This window comes from Marmota monax, unplaced genomic scaffold, assembly GCF_021218885.2.
Source record: "Marmota monax isolate L192 unplaced genomic scaffold, Marmota_monax_Labrador192_F-V1.1 WCK01_AAM20220418_F8-fsc00001, whole genome shotgun sequence".
In the NCBI taxonomy this organism is placed as follows: Eukaryota; Metazoa; Chordata; class Mammalia; order Rodentia; family Sciuridae; genus Marmota; species Marmota monax.
The window spans coordinates 40,785,383-40,800,899 of NW_026693777.1; the positions used below are offsets into that span (position 1 = coordinate 40,785,383).

At 32.2% G+C, this 15,517-nt stretch overlaps 1 protein-coding gene across 1 annotated transcript in view; it reads left to right on the plus strand.

Moving 5' to 3' along the window:
- Spred1 (sprouty related EVH1 domain containing 1) overlaps positions 1–15,517 on the plus strand; it is an 87,151-nt gene that overhangs the window by 44,885 nt on the left and 26,749 nt on the right. Inside the window, exons 3-4 of the mRNA XM_046461394.2 lie at positions 11,545–11,713; positions 12,960–13,006. Coding sequence (XP_046317350.1) covers positions 11,545–11,713; positions 12,960–13,006 — 216 coding nt within the window. The remainder of the gene's footprint in view (positions 1–11,544; positions 11,714–12,959; positions 13,007–15,517) is intronic.

A 15,517-nucleotide genomic window follows, 5' to 3' on the forward strand; every position in this document is an offset into this window, starting at 1 on the left:
GCTCTTTCCGGCTACTACTGTCACCTGCATACATAAATCTCTTTATTGTTACTCGGTACCATTCCAATCACCATCCTCTAGCTTTCATTCTCATCCACTGACATTAGTAATTGTTTCTCATAAGTAACTTTTCTACACCTGCACCTCATCATCAGTCTTTGCTACTATTCTTTGCAGTCTCTTGACCTTCTGGTCTTTATTTCAGGAGGCTACTTTCCTAGATCTGGTGGTTACTGACAACTGTTCCATTTGAGGAATTTTGTAGTTTCCTGTCATTTTCTTTTTATTCTTCTCTTCAATTTCATGCCTTTTTCTATTACTTTGTCTCCTATTTTCTCCTGTTAACACTAGATTCCCTCTGACTTCGGTATCTTTTATTATTATTATTATTATTTATTTATTTTCATTACAATTCTTTTAATTTTTTTCTGCAATCTCGTAAACTACTCTTATTCATATCTTAATAGATGATTTGTTGCCAAGTTTTTTCCTTTATGCTAAAGAAATTTCATATTCCCTTTTACTACTCCCTTTTTAAAGGTGAGTCAATCATTCATGTAACAAAAGTTGAACAGCTACTGTGTGTCAGATACTCTTGTAGGCATTGGGAATATGCAAATGAATACAGGCAGAAATCTCTATTCTTAAGTAGAGTATATATTCTATGAGGGTTAAATAAATCAGTAAAATCAATAATATGCTAGATAGTGCTGGGGGAAGGGAATATAGGGAGTTTTTTGGGGGAGGAGGATTGGTTAATATTTAGGTACAGCATCCAAGGAGGGCCTTCCTGAGAAAGTAGATAACATTTGTTTGAAGATGATTTACATTATGAATAACACCTTCTGTTTTAGTTTGTATGTCCAGATTTCCAAATCTTGACCATTCTTAAAAGTAAAATGAATTATACTCTTTAAGTTTTTATGCCACATTATATAAAATCTTAGCCTTTTTTCCCTCAGTGGATTATTTGCTTTTTTACTATTGAATTTTGAGAGTTCATTATATATTCTAGATACTAGTCCTTTGTGGGAATATGTGGCTTGCAAAAGTTCTTTTTTTTCCCCAGCCAGTAGCTTGCCTCTTCATTCTTTTAACTTGTGGCATGAAATTGTGCAAGAGCAATAGTGGTAAACCTAGGAATTACCAGCGATTCTCCATTTGTTCAAGCAGGTCTTTATTTTTGGTTTTATTTAATGTTTTCCATCTCTCCCTCTCTCATAGCCTACTTGTGCTGCTGCAATTAAGCCTCCCAGTTTTCATTGCTCCTTTTAGCCTCTTGGTCATTTACCATAAGGAACTTTTTAAAGCTTGGGTCTAATATTTCTTTAGTATTTCCTAATAATTTCCTAGAGACAAGCCCATTTTCTTATCTCAACACAAAAAAATAGGTTTATGAGCTTGTCCTTACATCATTTGTCTTCAACTGCCTTTTTCTCAAGGAAAAATTTTTGGTATTGCCTTACTGATTTGTTCATGGGTCATCAAAAGTACCATGCATTGAACTTAAGAAAAATGTCCTTTCTTCTTTTCCATTAATAAATATGGAACTATAAAGATAGTATATTATGAGGAATTTATGTAGAGTAGATAATGTTCCTAGATAGCTCACTAGTTCTCAGTAAACAACAGTGACAGCAAACAATTTTCTTTTTTACGGAAAAAAATGAAAAAATAGGAAAATTGGGAAGAGAAAGTATTTGGGCAAACCAGTTTTGCTGTAGATAATTGGAATTGGGAGAATTGTTAATCGTAATTTTCTACCAATCCAAAATTACCTGTTCAATTCAGGGTCAATCCAAATTGAAAAGATAATGAATTGTGCTATTAATATATTTTTCTATAATCATGATTTTTTAAAAAATTTTCTCCCAGCAGTTCTTTTACAACCATTTATTCTTTAACTTTACCAGTATTTCTTTAAGAGGGGAAAAACATCCTCCCCCTCTTGTATATTTGTGATAACTGGTTTTCAAAAATAAAGATTTAGAATATTTGCCAGTTTATCTTCCTGGTTGCTTTTATTTTCTCAGACAACCTCAGCTTAATTCTTTCACTTTCCTTCAATCTACTGTTTACTGTTTTTCACATTTCTTTTCTTTCTTTTTTTTTTTTAAAGAGAGAGAACTTTAATATTTATTTTTTAGTTTTTCGGCGGACACAACATCTTTGTTTGTATGTGATGCTGAGGATCGAACCCGGGCCGCACACATGCCAGGCGAGCACGCTACTGCTTGAGCCACATCCCCAGCTGTTTTTCATATTTCATCTTTACTGTTCAGTTATTTGTTTTTAATTAATATAATTCCATTCTTTAGTTATTAACATATATTGGTTTGTATTGATGTTTACTGTTTTGTTCTGTCAAGTTCCTCAGTATTATCTTGGCTTCATCTTTCTCTCATACCTGTTTGTGATATATTTCTGTTACATTCTAATTAGTTAAACTGTTACAATCTCCTTAATAGTTAAATTAAGTTCCACACTTTGACCTCAAATTATTGCATTACATGTTAGCCTTCCCTTTCACTACTTTTGTTGTATTAGAATCTAAATTACAATTTGAATCTACCAGTCTTTTAGTTGCTCATTCAATATTATTCCTTATTAAAAAATCAGCTGCTGTTGGAGAAACTTCAGTGTGCTGGGTTTCCTGTATAGACTGTATAGTCTGTCCAGGCTGCCGTAACAAAACATAGATTGGATAGCTTAAACAGAAACTTAATCTTACAGATCTGTAGGCTGGCGAGTCAAAGATAAAGTTATTGACCAATTCTGTTTCTGGTGAGGGCTCTGCCTAGATTGCACACTGTCTCCTTATTGTGTCCTCACATGGCCTAAAGTGAATTGCTCTGATATTTCTTTTATTACAAGGTCACCAATCTTATATGATTATGCGCCCACCTCTGTGATCTGATTTATCACCTTTTCACAAGTCTTAACTCCAGAAAAAGCCACAAGTGGGGTGGGGTATGTGGCAATGGGTGTCCAGGGTCAACATACAACATTTCAGGGGCCTAATTATTATAACTTTTATATAGAGTTTAGTATCTGCTAATAGTAGTTACTCCTTCATTAATTGTCTTTAGCTCTTTTGAGATGCTGTATTTGTTTGCTTATTCTATTCTTTCAGAATGCTATAAACAGTTTTTTAAATTTTTTTGGTCCCCCATGGGTACATTCATTTAAATTTTTCATAGCTACATAAGAAATTGGGGAGCTATTGTAAATGATCTCTCTGTCATCTTTTCTGGTATCTGATATCTTTAAAAGCTCTTCCTGTATCTTTTATTTATGGTACTCACTAGAATTTTCAGAATAATGTTAGATAATATTGATGATTGAGGACTTCTATCTTTGTGAATCTAAAGGAATTTATAGTATTATGTGAAGAAATCTGATGTTGGTTATTTTGAGATATCCTTTGTCATGAATGGAAATGTCCTTATAGTCCCCACCAGAATTTCATACAGATTTTTATGAAATCTGGTTTTATAAATGTTCCACAGACTTCTAAAATTGATATTTTTATTGAGGAAATTGTAGATTATAAATGTCTTGTGAAAGAATAATATAAAGAGATCCTGTGTACCCTCTAACCAGTTTTTTGAATGGTAATATTTTTTATAACTATTATAACATTTCAACCAGGATATTCATGTTGATACCATCTACCATATTTAGATTTTTCATTTTACTATTTTTTTTAGTGTATTATACAGTTTTATCATTTGTCAACTCTCACAGACAAGATAAAAACAGTCTAGTGACTGTAAGAACTCCTCCCTTGTTACTGTTCTAACCATGTCCATTTCCCTCTTAGACTGGCAACCCCTAATCTGTTTTCTTGATTATTTCTATAATTTATCATTTCAAAGATGTTATAAAAGTGAAATCATAAGTATGCAGTCTTTCAGGATTGGCGTTTTTCTTTCAGCATAATTCACCGAGGTTTCATGAAGGTTGAATGTCAAGAGTTTTTCCATTTTTTGTTAAGTTGTATTCTATCATATGTATATACCACAGTTTGTTTAGCCATTGAAAGACATCTAGGCTGTTTTCATTAAGGGGCTATTTTACAGATAAGGCTACTATAAGTAATGAAGAGTGTAGTTGCTAGGCTATATGGTAGTTGCACGTTTAGTTTTATAAGAAAATGCCAAACTTCTGTTCAGAGTGGCTTGCCATAATACATTGCCACCAACATGTATGAGCAAGTAACTGTCCTAAGGTTCTTTCAACATTTTTGTTTCTTCAATGCAAGATATTATAGCATCAGCTGAATAATTTCTTAGTCTTTCATGACATAGACATATGTAAGAATACTGGACAATTGTTTTGTAGAAAGTTTGGACTTGCCTAACGTTTCCCCACAATTAGCTTCATTCACATTAAAGCATCCTTGCCCAGAATGTCCTCTATCTTGTGCCACTAAGTAAAGGAGCAAACAAAAGAATCATGTTTAAAAGACAAAAGAATTAGTATGAGAAAGTTCTCTTTGTAAATGATTGTCATACATGGACTAAAATAGGAATCCATGTGATTGGTATCCATAGCTGAACAGGAAAACAAATGAGGTAGAAGAAATTCTTCATTCTTCCTTTTTGTATAATGGGTCTTTTTGGGGTGGGGGAGGGATTGTTATTGGTTTTGTAATTTATATTTCTTATCTTTGTTTCTTTGGATTTATTATATTTAACATTTTACATTTGACATTGAGTTCTTTTGTTTTCAGATTTTCTTTTTTTCTATTCTTAAATTTTTACTTTATAGATTTCCTTTAAAATTCTCACTTAGTTATGTACTTTTCTTTTTAATTTATCTTTTCATTTTGTATTTGTGGTTCTGGGGATAAAACTTAAGGCCTCACACATGCTAAGCTACTCACTGAGCTACAACCTCGCCCCCATATGTTTATATGTGGTTATTGCATTATCTGTTGATGATAAGAGTTTTCTAATTTTCATGCTGATTTCCTTGGTTTTTTTCCTTAGAAATTGGTAGAAATTTTTTCAAAAAAACAGATTATTTTAAACTAGTTTTGATCTGTGTGCTATTTAGAGAATATAGACTGTATGATAACAATTCTTCTTTCAAGACATGTTGTGAGGATATGACTAATTTATTCAAATATTTCATGTATTTTTGATGAATATTTTTAAGGCATTTATTTTATGCAGGTTTCTATGTGTCACTAGATCAAATTTTTAATGCTGATGTTTAAATATTCTTTATCTTTCCTAATTTTGTGTCTATTTCATCTACCAGTTATTGAGACAGATATTTAAATATTTTACAGTGATTATATATTTGTCAGTTTATTATGGGTCTCATGGAAAATCTGTGGAAGCATTTATCTATTAAGTAAACTGAACTTTTACGTTTCATTGTACTTTTTAATTTAAGAATCCATTTTGTTTGGTTATCATTCAACATTTTTCACTTTTACTTGATATTAGTGATGTCAAATTAGTTTCCAGGTGTACAATTTTTTAGAACCCTGTAGCCATGGGTGTGCACATACAGTTCAGTTTTATTCTTCAATTTGCAATGTATTCTGATTTTTTTTTTTTTTGAAATATTTTTTTGGTTGTTGATGGACCTTTATTTTTTATTTATTTATATGTGGTGCTGAGAATTGAACCCAGTGCCTCACACATGGTAGGCAAGTGCTCTAGCACTGAGCCATGCCCCCAGCCCTGTATTTTGATTTTTATTGTTTGCATAATATGCGTATGCTCTTGCCTCTTATGTGTTTAGTTGTTTATTTTAATGAGAACTAGGTCCAAGTGAGTGCTTATTGTAGTTTGGAAACTAAATATTAGTAGTGTTTCATTTACTGTCTTTTTTAAATGGAAGTAAAATTGTGTGAGTGTGTATGGGTTTGATTGTTGAGTATTTCATCTTTTATGTGGTTTAGTCACACAAAAATAATGTGTTAAAATATGTGCCATAATTATAAAAATAATACTATTTTCCTTCTTCTCTTTTGTGTTAGCTAAACTATTATTATGTGAGAATCACTGCCATTGTTGCTTCTGTTTTTTTTTTAATTTTTAAAATCCTAGCTCAGAACACAGCACTAAACACAATTTTTTTTACTAATAACTAGTAAAAAAAAAAGTACTTTTTACAGTATAATTTCATATTTAATAAAAATCATAGTATCTTTCATAAAAGGTAGTACTTTTTGTATCTAGAAAACTGAAGTTCGTAAATTGAGGCAAGTCTGAGATATTAAGTCAGTTTGGGTTATTGAATAAATTTAATTTGAATTTGGAATTTTTATTTCAAAAAACAAAATGATTTTTCATTTGATTCAAAGATACTTCAGAAAGCTACAGTAAAATTGTTTTGTTACCAACTACACTGCTTCTTGGATAATATTATTTGTAAACATGTAATTAATTGTAGGTAGTGACTATAATAAAGTACATATTTCTTTAAAAATATATATTTAATTTTACTTTCCTCTCCCAAATTATTATGTTGTTGTTAGTGAAACAAAAATGCACTTGTGTCCATTTTTGGGTTGGTCTATTTTGAAAACTTCTGGCAAACAGTACAGTAATTTTATGATGGGAGCTTTGCTCTATATTTCCCAAAATAGAACACATCTTTAGAAGATTTAGTTTAATGACCACAGTCCCCCACCCCCCTTATCCCCCTTTTTTCCTTTTATAAATTCTTACCCTGGAATTTCTTTCAAATGAAGGGAAAACTTTGCACATTAAAATATTTTCATTGCTTTTAGAATTGATTAACTTAAGCTCTTCAGAATCTATTTACATAAGCTCTTTGAAGTATGGAGTATCTATACTTACCATTCAGAAACTTTCCTGTACTGTACTCAAAAAATATTTCCCCTACAAATCACGACTCCCAGCCTCTCATATCTACTAACTTATCATTGACAAGTGGTATTACCTAGTGACCAACATCATCATCACTACTAGTATTTATTGATAGTTGACTATGAAAGGCATTATTTTGAATAATTCACATATTACATTAATTAATTCTCAGAAGTGAGCTGATTAATAATTGGTGAAGACTAGCTGGGACCCAATTGGTTTTAGCTATTGAGCCCACAAACTTAACTAACAACTATAGCAAACTCCTCTCAACTATACCAATTCTCCATCCTTGGAATCCTGTCCCTTCTATTTTTCGTAGCTGAATCATTTTATTTTGACACTTTTTACTCATAGATCCATTCTCATTAACCATCTTTTTTCTCCCTGTATCTTAACCTGGTAGTATAGGAGGAAGCCTTTTTTTTCTGTCCCTTTAACAAATTAGATTTTAATACATTTTTGCTGAGTAGTTTTCATTTTGTCTTGAATTCCAGAGTTTACTTATTTATCTATATTTTTCATAGTTAGCATATATTTAACCTTTAGCTAGGATTACAACATATGCCACAATTTCAATTTAACATAATTTCTGAAATACTACTACTCCTACTATTTATAAATGAATATAGTAAAAACATTGCAGCATTCCCTGATGTAATAGTATATTTCTTGAATTCCAGAACTGATTTAATTATCAATTGTATCATTATTATTGTTTCAAAATGTTTGTTTGTTTTGGTACTGGGGATTTAACCCCAAAGTGCTTTACCACTGAGCAACATCCCTATCCCTTTTTTATTTTGAGACAGGGTCTTGCTAAGTTGCTAAGGCTGGCTTTGAACTCATCATCCTTCTGCTTGGCCTCCCAAGTCATTGGAATTACAGGCATGTACCACCACCATGCCCAGCAAAATGTTTGTGTAATAAATCTGTGTTAAAATGCCTTAACAAAAAACTAATTCATAAAAGTCATGGATATATGTCTATTCTTTTCTAATTCATGTAGAGTCATCAAAGTATAGTTAGCAGAACTGTTGAGGAAGTTTCATTACATTGCTTATAAACAGTCACTTTCTTGGTTATTTATTCTGGAATTAATAAAACTTACTATCAAGAATCATTATAGTTAGTGACATGCTGATAAAGATTTAACAGTTATGGTTGGAGCTGTACATCAGTGACAAAGTGCTTGCCTAGCATATATGAGGCACTGGATTCAATCCTCAGCACCACATAAAAATAAACAAACAAAGGCATTCTGTTCATTTACAACTACAAAAGAAAAAAATTTTAACTGCTTTGAAGATGGAACAAAAGCAGTGATTTCTAGCATTTGCATAATTGCACATTGGTTGATTTCTGTCAGTATAACCTCACTAAATACATCATTGAATTCAGCATTGGAAAGAAATTAGCAGTAGTACAGCTTATGTAATTTTTTCACCATGTAGATAGGAGAGAGATAAACTACTGTTTCAAGAACATATGTAATTGTAAAATGCAGTAAATAATTAGGAAAATATGAATTTTAAGTATTTATTACTCTGGTTTTGGTGTAACTTATTTAATTGTAAGGATATATAATTTAGTTTTTAATAATGACCAGCAAAGTTCCTAAAAAATTAACATTTGGCTCTCAGAAGCCAGTATTAGTAGGCTCTAGCATACCAGTGGTTGTGTTGAACCTAAATCATTCCTAAAGTATCAGAGGTTCTTAATTAATATGATCCATAGGTGAGTTTCAAGGGGAGTACATAAAACCTGACAATTTCTAGAAAAACAGTGTGCATTTTTCTGAGGAGGAATATTTGTTGAGTACTTAATGTATGGTTGCTACTGTATTATAAAAACAGAATATAGTGATGATCAAATGTGGCAGTCTCTGCCCTTACTCAGCTTTTAGATTAATGGCATTGATTAGTCACTCCATTTAAAAAATTATAAATACGGGATGGGGACATAGCTTAGTTGGTAAAGTGCTTGCCCTGGGTTCAATCCCCAGCACCACACACACAAAACAAAATTATAAATACATATAGGAAAGTACACCAGAGACCTTATCAGACCATATCCAATCTAGGGATCAAAAAAGACATTACCTGGGAGGTTAAATGTAAGTTGTTTATTTGAGTTTTAATTTCTGTTTTTGATACTGGAGATTGAACCCGGGGCACTCTTCTACTAAGCTACATCTCCAGCCCATTTTATTTTATTTTATTTTGAGACAGCATCTCTATAAGTTGCTGTGGCCCCAAACTTGAGATCCTCCTGCCTCAGCCTCTTGAGTCCCTGGGGATACAGATGTGCACCACTGTATTCAAACTCAAGAGTTAGTATCTTGAGTAGAATGTTTTTATAAGGTTAAGTTGAAGGAAGAGTTCCAGAGAGGGACTAGTACTGAGTGGGCACTAAAGGGTGTGAATGGTGGATGTAAGTGATGAGTGAACATAGATTTAGGAAGAGTGTGGGAATGAGAATGGAGCTTTACTCACGCAGGCCCTAGTAGTTCCTGATAAGAATTTTGGCTTCAATCTTGAAAGCATTGAGAAGACTGAAGACATTGAAGCAAAGGAGAATTGTCTGATAAGGTTTATACTTGTTCTAAAAGTATTCTGCCTGCATATTAATAAAACTATCTGATCATTATGAGTACTATAAAAAATAAAATAGGATATGGGATCTAGGATTTATTTGGATTGTTTTTAATTCCTCCTGCTTTTTTATAGGATGTTCCCTAAAATATTTAAGATGTGTAGTTTTCGTTTTTGACTAACTAGGCTAATTGCAAGGATTACTACAAATTTACTTTTGTATAGTAATTATGATATCTAATGTTTATTATACTATGAATGTCATGGATATAAAAGGCTAAGAAAAGTGTTCCAGACTGAGAAAGATTGAAGACGCATTACAAGTAAATGTAATCTGTCATCCTACAATGGATCCTACACTAGAAGTTTTTAAAAATGCTATAAAAGTTATTATTAGCACACTGGACAGAATTAGAGTATAGACTATAAATTAGATAAAAGTGTTGTCTCAGTTTTAAATTTTCTAAATATGATCAGTGTACAATGATTACATAAAAGAACAGCATTGCTTTTAGGAAATACACTCAAGTATTAAAGAGAATGGACATTATATATGTAAACTTTTTTAAATAGTTCAGAATAAAATAAATGCATGTTTATATAGAGATATTCAGAGAGAAAGAGAGATGGAATGCTAAAAGTAAATGTGATAAATTTGGGTAAAGGGCAGACATGAATTTCTATGTTATTCTTGTTACTTTTCTGTAAAATTTATATCATTTCAAAATAAAAGTGTTGGGGTGGGGGGAAATCAAACAAAGTCATATTGTTCCACACAGTTCCTGGAGCTTTTTATGTGAATGCTTATTAAGTAATTCCATAATATGAGGTATTTAATATTGCAATTCTTATTTTCAAGATGAAGAAATTATGGCTTTAAAAGATTAAGTAACCTACTTAATATGTATTCTGAGAAAGTGGCAAAGCAGGAATTTGATCTGCTGCTATGTCCATTAAATTCTCAAACAAAATATTAATGGATTTTTAAAGAATTTAGGGAGGTGCTTTTAAAGTTTCTGTTATCACCACTACCATCACCACCCCTGCCTCTTTCCCAAAAATAATTCCTGTTTTTTTTTTTAAATATGGGAGTATGTATATTCTTTAAAATGAGAGTATAATAAACATCCTGTTTACAAATTGCATGGTCTTTTTGATTCCCATCTTGAGCTTTTTTTTTTTTTTTTTTTGGTTCTGGAGATTGAACCCAAGGCCTTGTGCATGCAAGGCAAGCACTCTACCAACTGAGCTATATCCCCAGCCCCACCATCTTGAGCTTTTTATTGAATGATTTTGTGATATAAATTGAGATCAAGAGCTTATTACTTTTATGGAGATTCCTTGGAAATCTGGGAATGGAATCACCATTTAACCCAGCTGTCCCTCTCCTCTGTCTATACCCAAAGGACTTAAAATCAGTATACTACAGGGACACAGCCACATCAATGTTTATAGCAGCACAATTCACAATAGCTAAACTATGGAGCCAACCTAGATACCCTTCAGTAGATGAATGGATAAAAAAATGTAATATATACAGAATGGAATTTTACTTAGCAATAAAAGAGAATAAAATCATGGCATTTGCAGGAAAATGTATGTAACTGGAGAAGATAATGCTAAGTGAAGTTAGCCAATCCCCAAAAAACAAATGCTGAATATTTTCTCTGATATAAGGAGGCTGATTTATAGTAGGGTAGGGAGGGAGCATGGAAGGAAAAGATGAACTCTAGATAGGGCATAGGGGTGGGAGGGAAAAGGAGTGAGCAGGGGGTCAGCAAGGATGGTGGAATGTGATAGACATTATTATCCAAAGTACATGTATGAAGACATGAATTGATGCAAAAATACTTCATATACAACCAGAGATATGAAAAATTGTGCTGTATATGTGTAACAAGAATTGTAATGCATTCTGCTGTCATTTTTTTAAAAATCAATAAAAAAATAAAATCCTAAATTGAAATTAAAAATAGAATATTTATTATCTATTATTTATTTAAAAAGATAATTTTTCTCACCTTATTTTGTAACTAAGAGCTACCTTAGATACATTTGAAATACATATGTTAATGTTGGTATATGACTTTTGACAGGTGGTTTTGGAATGTATGCTTAAAAAAGACCTTATTTATAATAAGGTCACTCCAACATTTCACCACTGGAAGATTGATGACAAGAAATTTGGCCTTACCTTTCAAAGTCCTGCTGATGCTAGGGCTTTTGATAGAGGCATTCGAAGAGCCATCGAGGATATTTCTCAAGGTAGGTTTCCTTGATTATTTATCAGTTTATGTGTTAAATATACAGAGTAGAGGTCATCTTTCTTAAAAGTTAACCCACAGTAGTTCTTACCAGCTTTTACATTGTGTGATCAGGCCTGGAAATCTCACAATAGGTAAAGATGAAATAATGGACTCCTTAGCCAATTTTATATTTGTCAAATTATAGTCTCTACCAATTGCATTTGTTATTTGGCACATATCAGTAGCCTTCAGCTAAGACTAATGTTTTAAAATAAAGAGTTTGAAGAAGAGGGAACCAGTAAGATCTATCAAAATCCTAGGGAGATATTCTGCTGTATTTGTGGTCTGTCAAGGTGATTAATTTCTAAAGCATGTGGATTTTTTTAAATATATTTTTTAATTGTTGATAGACCTTTATTTTATTTATTTATATGCTGTGCTGAAAATCAAACCCAGGCCAGGCAAGTGCACTACCTCAAGGGCAAGTGCCATAGCCCCAGCCCTTTATTTTGTATTTATTTATTTTTATGTGGTGCTGAGGATCAAACCCAGTGCCTCACGTGTGCTAGGCAAGTGGTGCTACCAGTGAGCTACAGTCCCAGCTCCTAAAATGTGGATTTTTAAGGAAGTATTTATTTTCATGTAAAACTGGCTTAATGCTTATTTAAACAAAAAGAAATCACATTAAAACTTTTACATAAAGGGAGAAATAACTGAGATATACATTTTTTCTAATTAGGAAGGAAAATATATTTATTAATAGAGATAACTTTCTATATAAAAAATAACTGAATCAAAACATGTAAGACCACATTATGATTTATATATTTTTAAAAGGGCATGTTACAGGGAAATTTGAAGAAATGAACTAATTTATGAGAAAAATAACAGGAACATGTAAATGCTTAGTATAGATATTGTTTTCAAAATGCTACTTTAAAAAGATTAGAATTTGAAAAACAATCTAATTTCTACTTCAGGAAAATTACTGTGAAACATTAGTCATTTTCTCTCTATTACAAGACATTATAAATTCTGAAGAGGAAACATCTCTTTAGTAAGTAACTGGAAATTTATCTGTAGGTGAAGGAACACCTTTTAACAACAGGATAAGAACCAGTGACCAATATCTAACTGGGTTGCCAGGCAGCCCAGAATGATTTCTGATCAGTCTTCTGAAGGGATTTAATGACACCAGTTAAAAATGAATACTAAAATCTAAGACAGAAATGCTATGCTTAATTAACTTTTACCTGTGTTCTTAGGATGCCCAGCATTGAAAAATGAAGCTGAAGGAGCTGATGACTTACAAGTAAGTACTTTGGCTTGAAAAGAATTTCTAAACATAAAAGATGTAGAGGAAATCACTAGACGTAGTACTAACTAACCTATAAATTATTTAAAAATATTCAAAGATGCTATATTTGTCTGTTTTTTTCAGAGAAATAGAACCAGTATGTGTAGAGGGAGAGTTTTTTTATTTTTATTTCTTTAAGGAGTTGGTACACAGGAGTGTGGTGGTTCAAAAGTTTGAAATCCACAGGGCAGGCAGGCGAGCATGCATGCTGGAAATTGACATGGTGTGTCTTCATTTGGATTTCCAGGCAGATCTCAGTCCTTTTCAGCTGTTTAATGAGGCTACCAGCGCTAAGGGAAATCTCCTTGACTTCATGTCTACTGATTTAAATGTTAGTTGCATCTAAAAAACACCTTCATAGCAACATCTAGACTAAAATATGGGCACTGAGCATAGCCTGGCCAAACTAACACATATTATAGACACCCCATCCCCAGAAAAAAATGGGCAAGGTTCTTACATACAAAAATGCACAGAAGAGGAATTGCAGATTACTCATGAGCATATGGATACCATTGTGTTTGGACTAACTTATAATTAAAAGATAATATAAATTAAAGCAAATTAACAGTTTTAGTTGTCAAATGACTGAAGTTTTTTAAAAAATGATACTGCCCCATGATGCCCCACTGAAGAGAATGCAGATTGGTAAATTTTTTTCTAGAAAACAGTTTGTCAGTATGTGTTTAAAAACCTCTACTTGTTCACATGTTGACATTTCTAATTTTTTAAACCTACAGAATCTATTTCTTTTGAAATCTCATAAGTTACTGGTGTCAATTGAAGAGTAACTTAAAAAAAGAAACATTTGTGTCTCTTTATCTAGGGAATCAGTTTGTAGCAATGTATATGAAGAAAACATACACAAAAATTTTTATACATGGATTTAATATTGTGTGTATATGTATTTAAATATTTGATGATTTAAAAAGTTAAGGCACTATCTAAATAATAGGATGGTGGGAATGGTTGAATAAGGTACATTTGTCATGCAACTATTAAAATTTTGTTATCAGTTTTCCTCATTACTTAGCCAAAATGTTAAAATGCTTTTGTTGTTTACCTTTAAGGTGGAATTCTAAGCAATTTAGCTTTCTTTTTAATGCTCTTCTGTGTTTTTCGTATTTGCTGCTAAAAGTATTAAATTTTTATAAGTTAAAATACCCAAATTCATACATATATGTCATATTGATATATTACTACTCGTTATTTTTATAAAATAGTTTTGACATAAAGACATGGCAAAATGTTTTATGTACACAGTTGCTCATTTTAATACTTGTAAAATCTGAAATATGAATGTTTGTTTTAGAAAATTTGAGACATATAGCACCACTTAAAGAGAAAGGAAAAAAAAAAAGAAGCCAGACATGGTGGTATGTCCCAGCTATTTGGGAGGCTAAAGCAGGATAATCATGAGTTTAAGGCCAGCCTGGGCAATATAGCAAGAACCTGTCAAGAAAAAAAGAAAGTTATAAATGTGCTACCATCCTTAAGTGGCCCTGGTTGACCTTGAGAGTGTGATCTTCCTGCCTCAACTTCCTAAGTCACTGGGATTATAAATGTGTGCCATCGCACCTGTTTTTTTTTTTTTTATTTTAATATCCTTCTGATTTGGTCTCACATAATTTCTATATTTAATTAACATTGTGTGGGGAAATAAATGCTGTAACATAATTGTTTGTCAGACTTTATGCAAGTAGCAATTAATTTTGTAAAAAATATTTATTTTCAAAATCATGTTCCCTGATAGTATTATGTGTGTCAAGGTTTTGCCACAGAGTAAGAAAAGCAAAAGATATGAACCAGGAGAAGGTTATTATAGAGACATGCAAAGTAATAAAAAATTAGAATCAGGAAAGGGAAGCTGGTAAAGAGGGTTATGGTGTAGCAAAAGCAGTAAGAATAATTATTCTGTTTATCTCCATAAGATCCCTGCTTCATAGTACACTAGTATCTCTAGTGCCCTCAGTCCAGTAATTTACACACAGACCACTAAAGGAGTCTCTATATCTTAGACACTAAAGTACTTGCTTAGTTTTCTTTTTCATAATAAAATAGAAGATAGGCATTATCCCTAGAGATACTAGCCTTTCATTTAAATGTCATTTCAGTAAGAACCATTTTTGTATCAAGTTTTAATTTGTTTTTTAAAAATACTGTAGTGGTGTTAAAGGAGAATCACAGATTTTTAATATTCTTCTTTTTAGTGGAATGTAATCCTCCCACCCCTTGAGTGTGTACTATTAGCGAGTTGTGTTGTTAACAAAGATAATTGTAGAAATGACAGCGTATGACTCCAGGGGTAGGTTATTGCTGCTTCTGTCTTCTGTCTTTCTCATACACCACTATTTCTGGGAATGCCCACTTGCTATGTTATGGGGACATTCAAGCTACTCTATGTAGATGTCCATGGGGTGAGGAACTGAAGCCTTGGGACAGTGGCCACATTTACATTTGACAGTT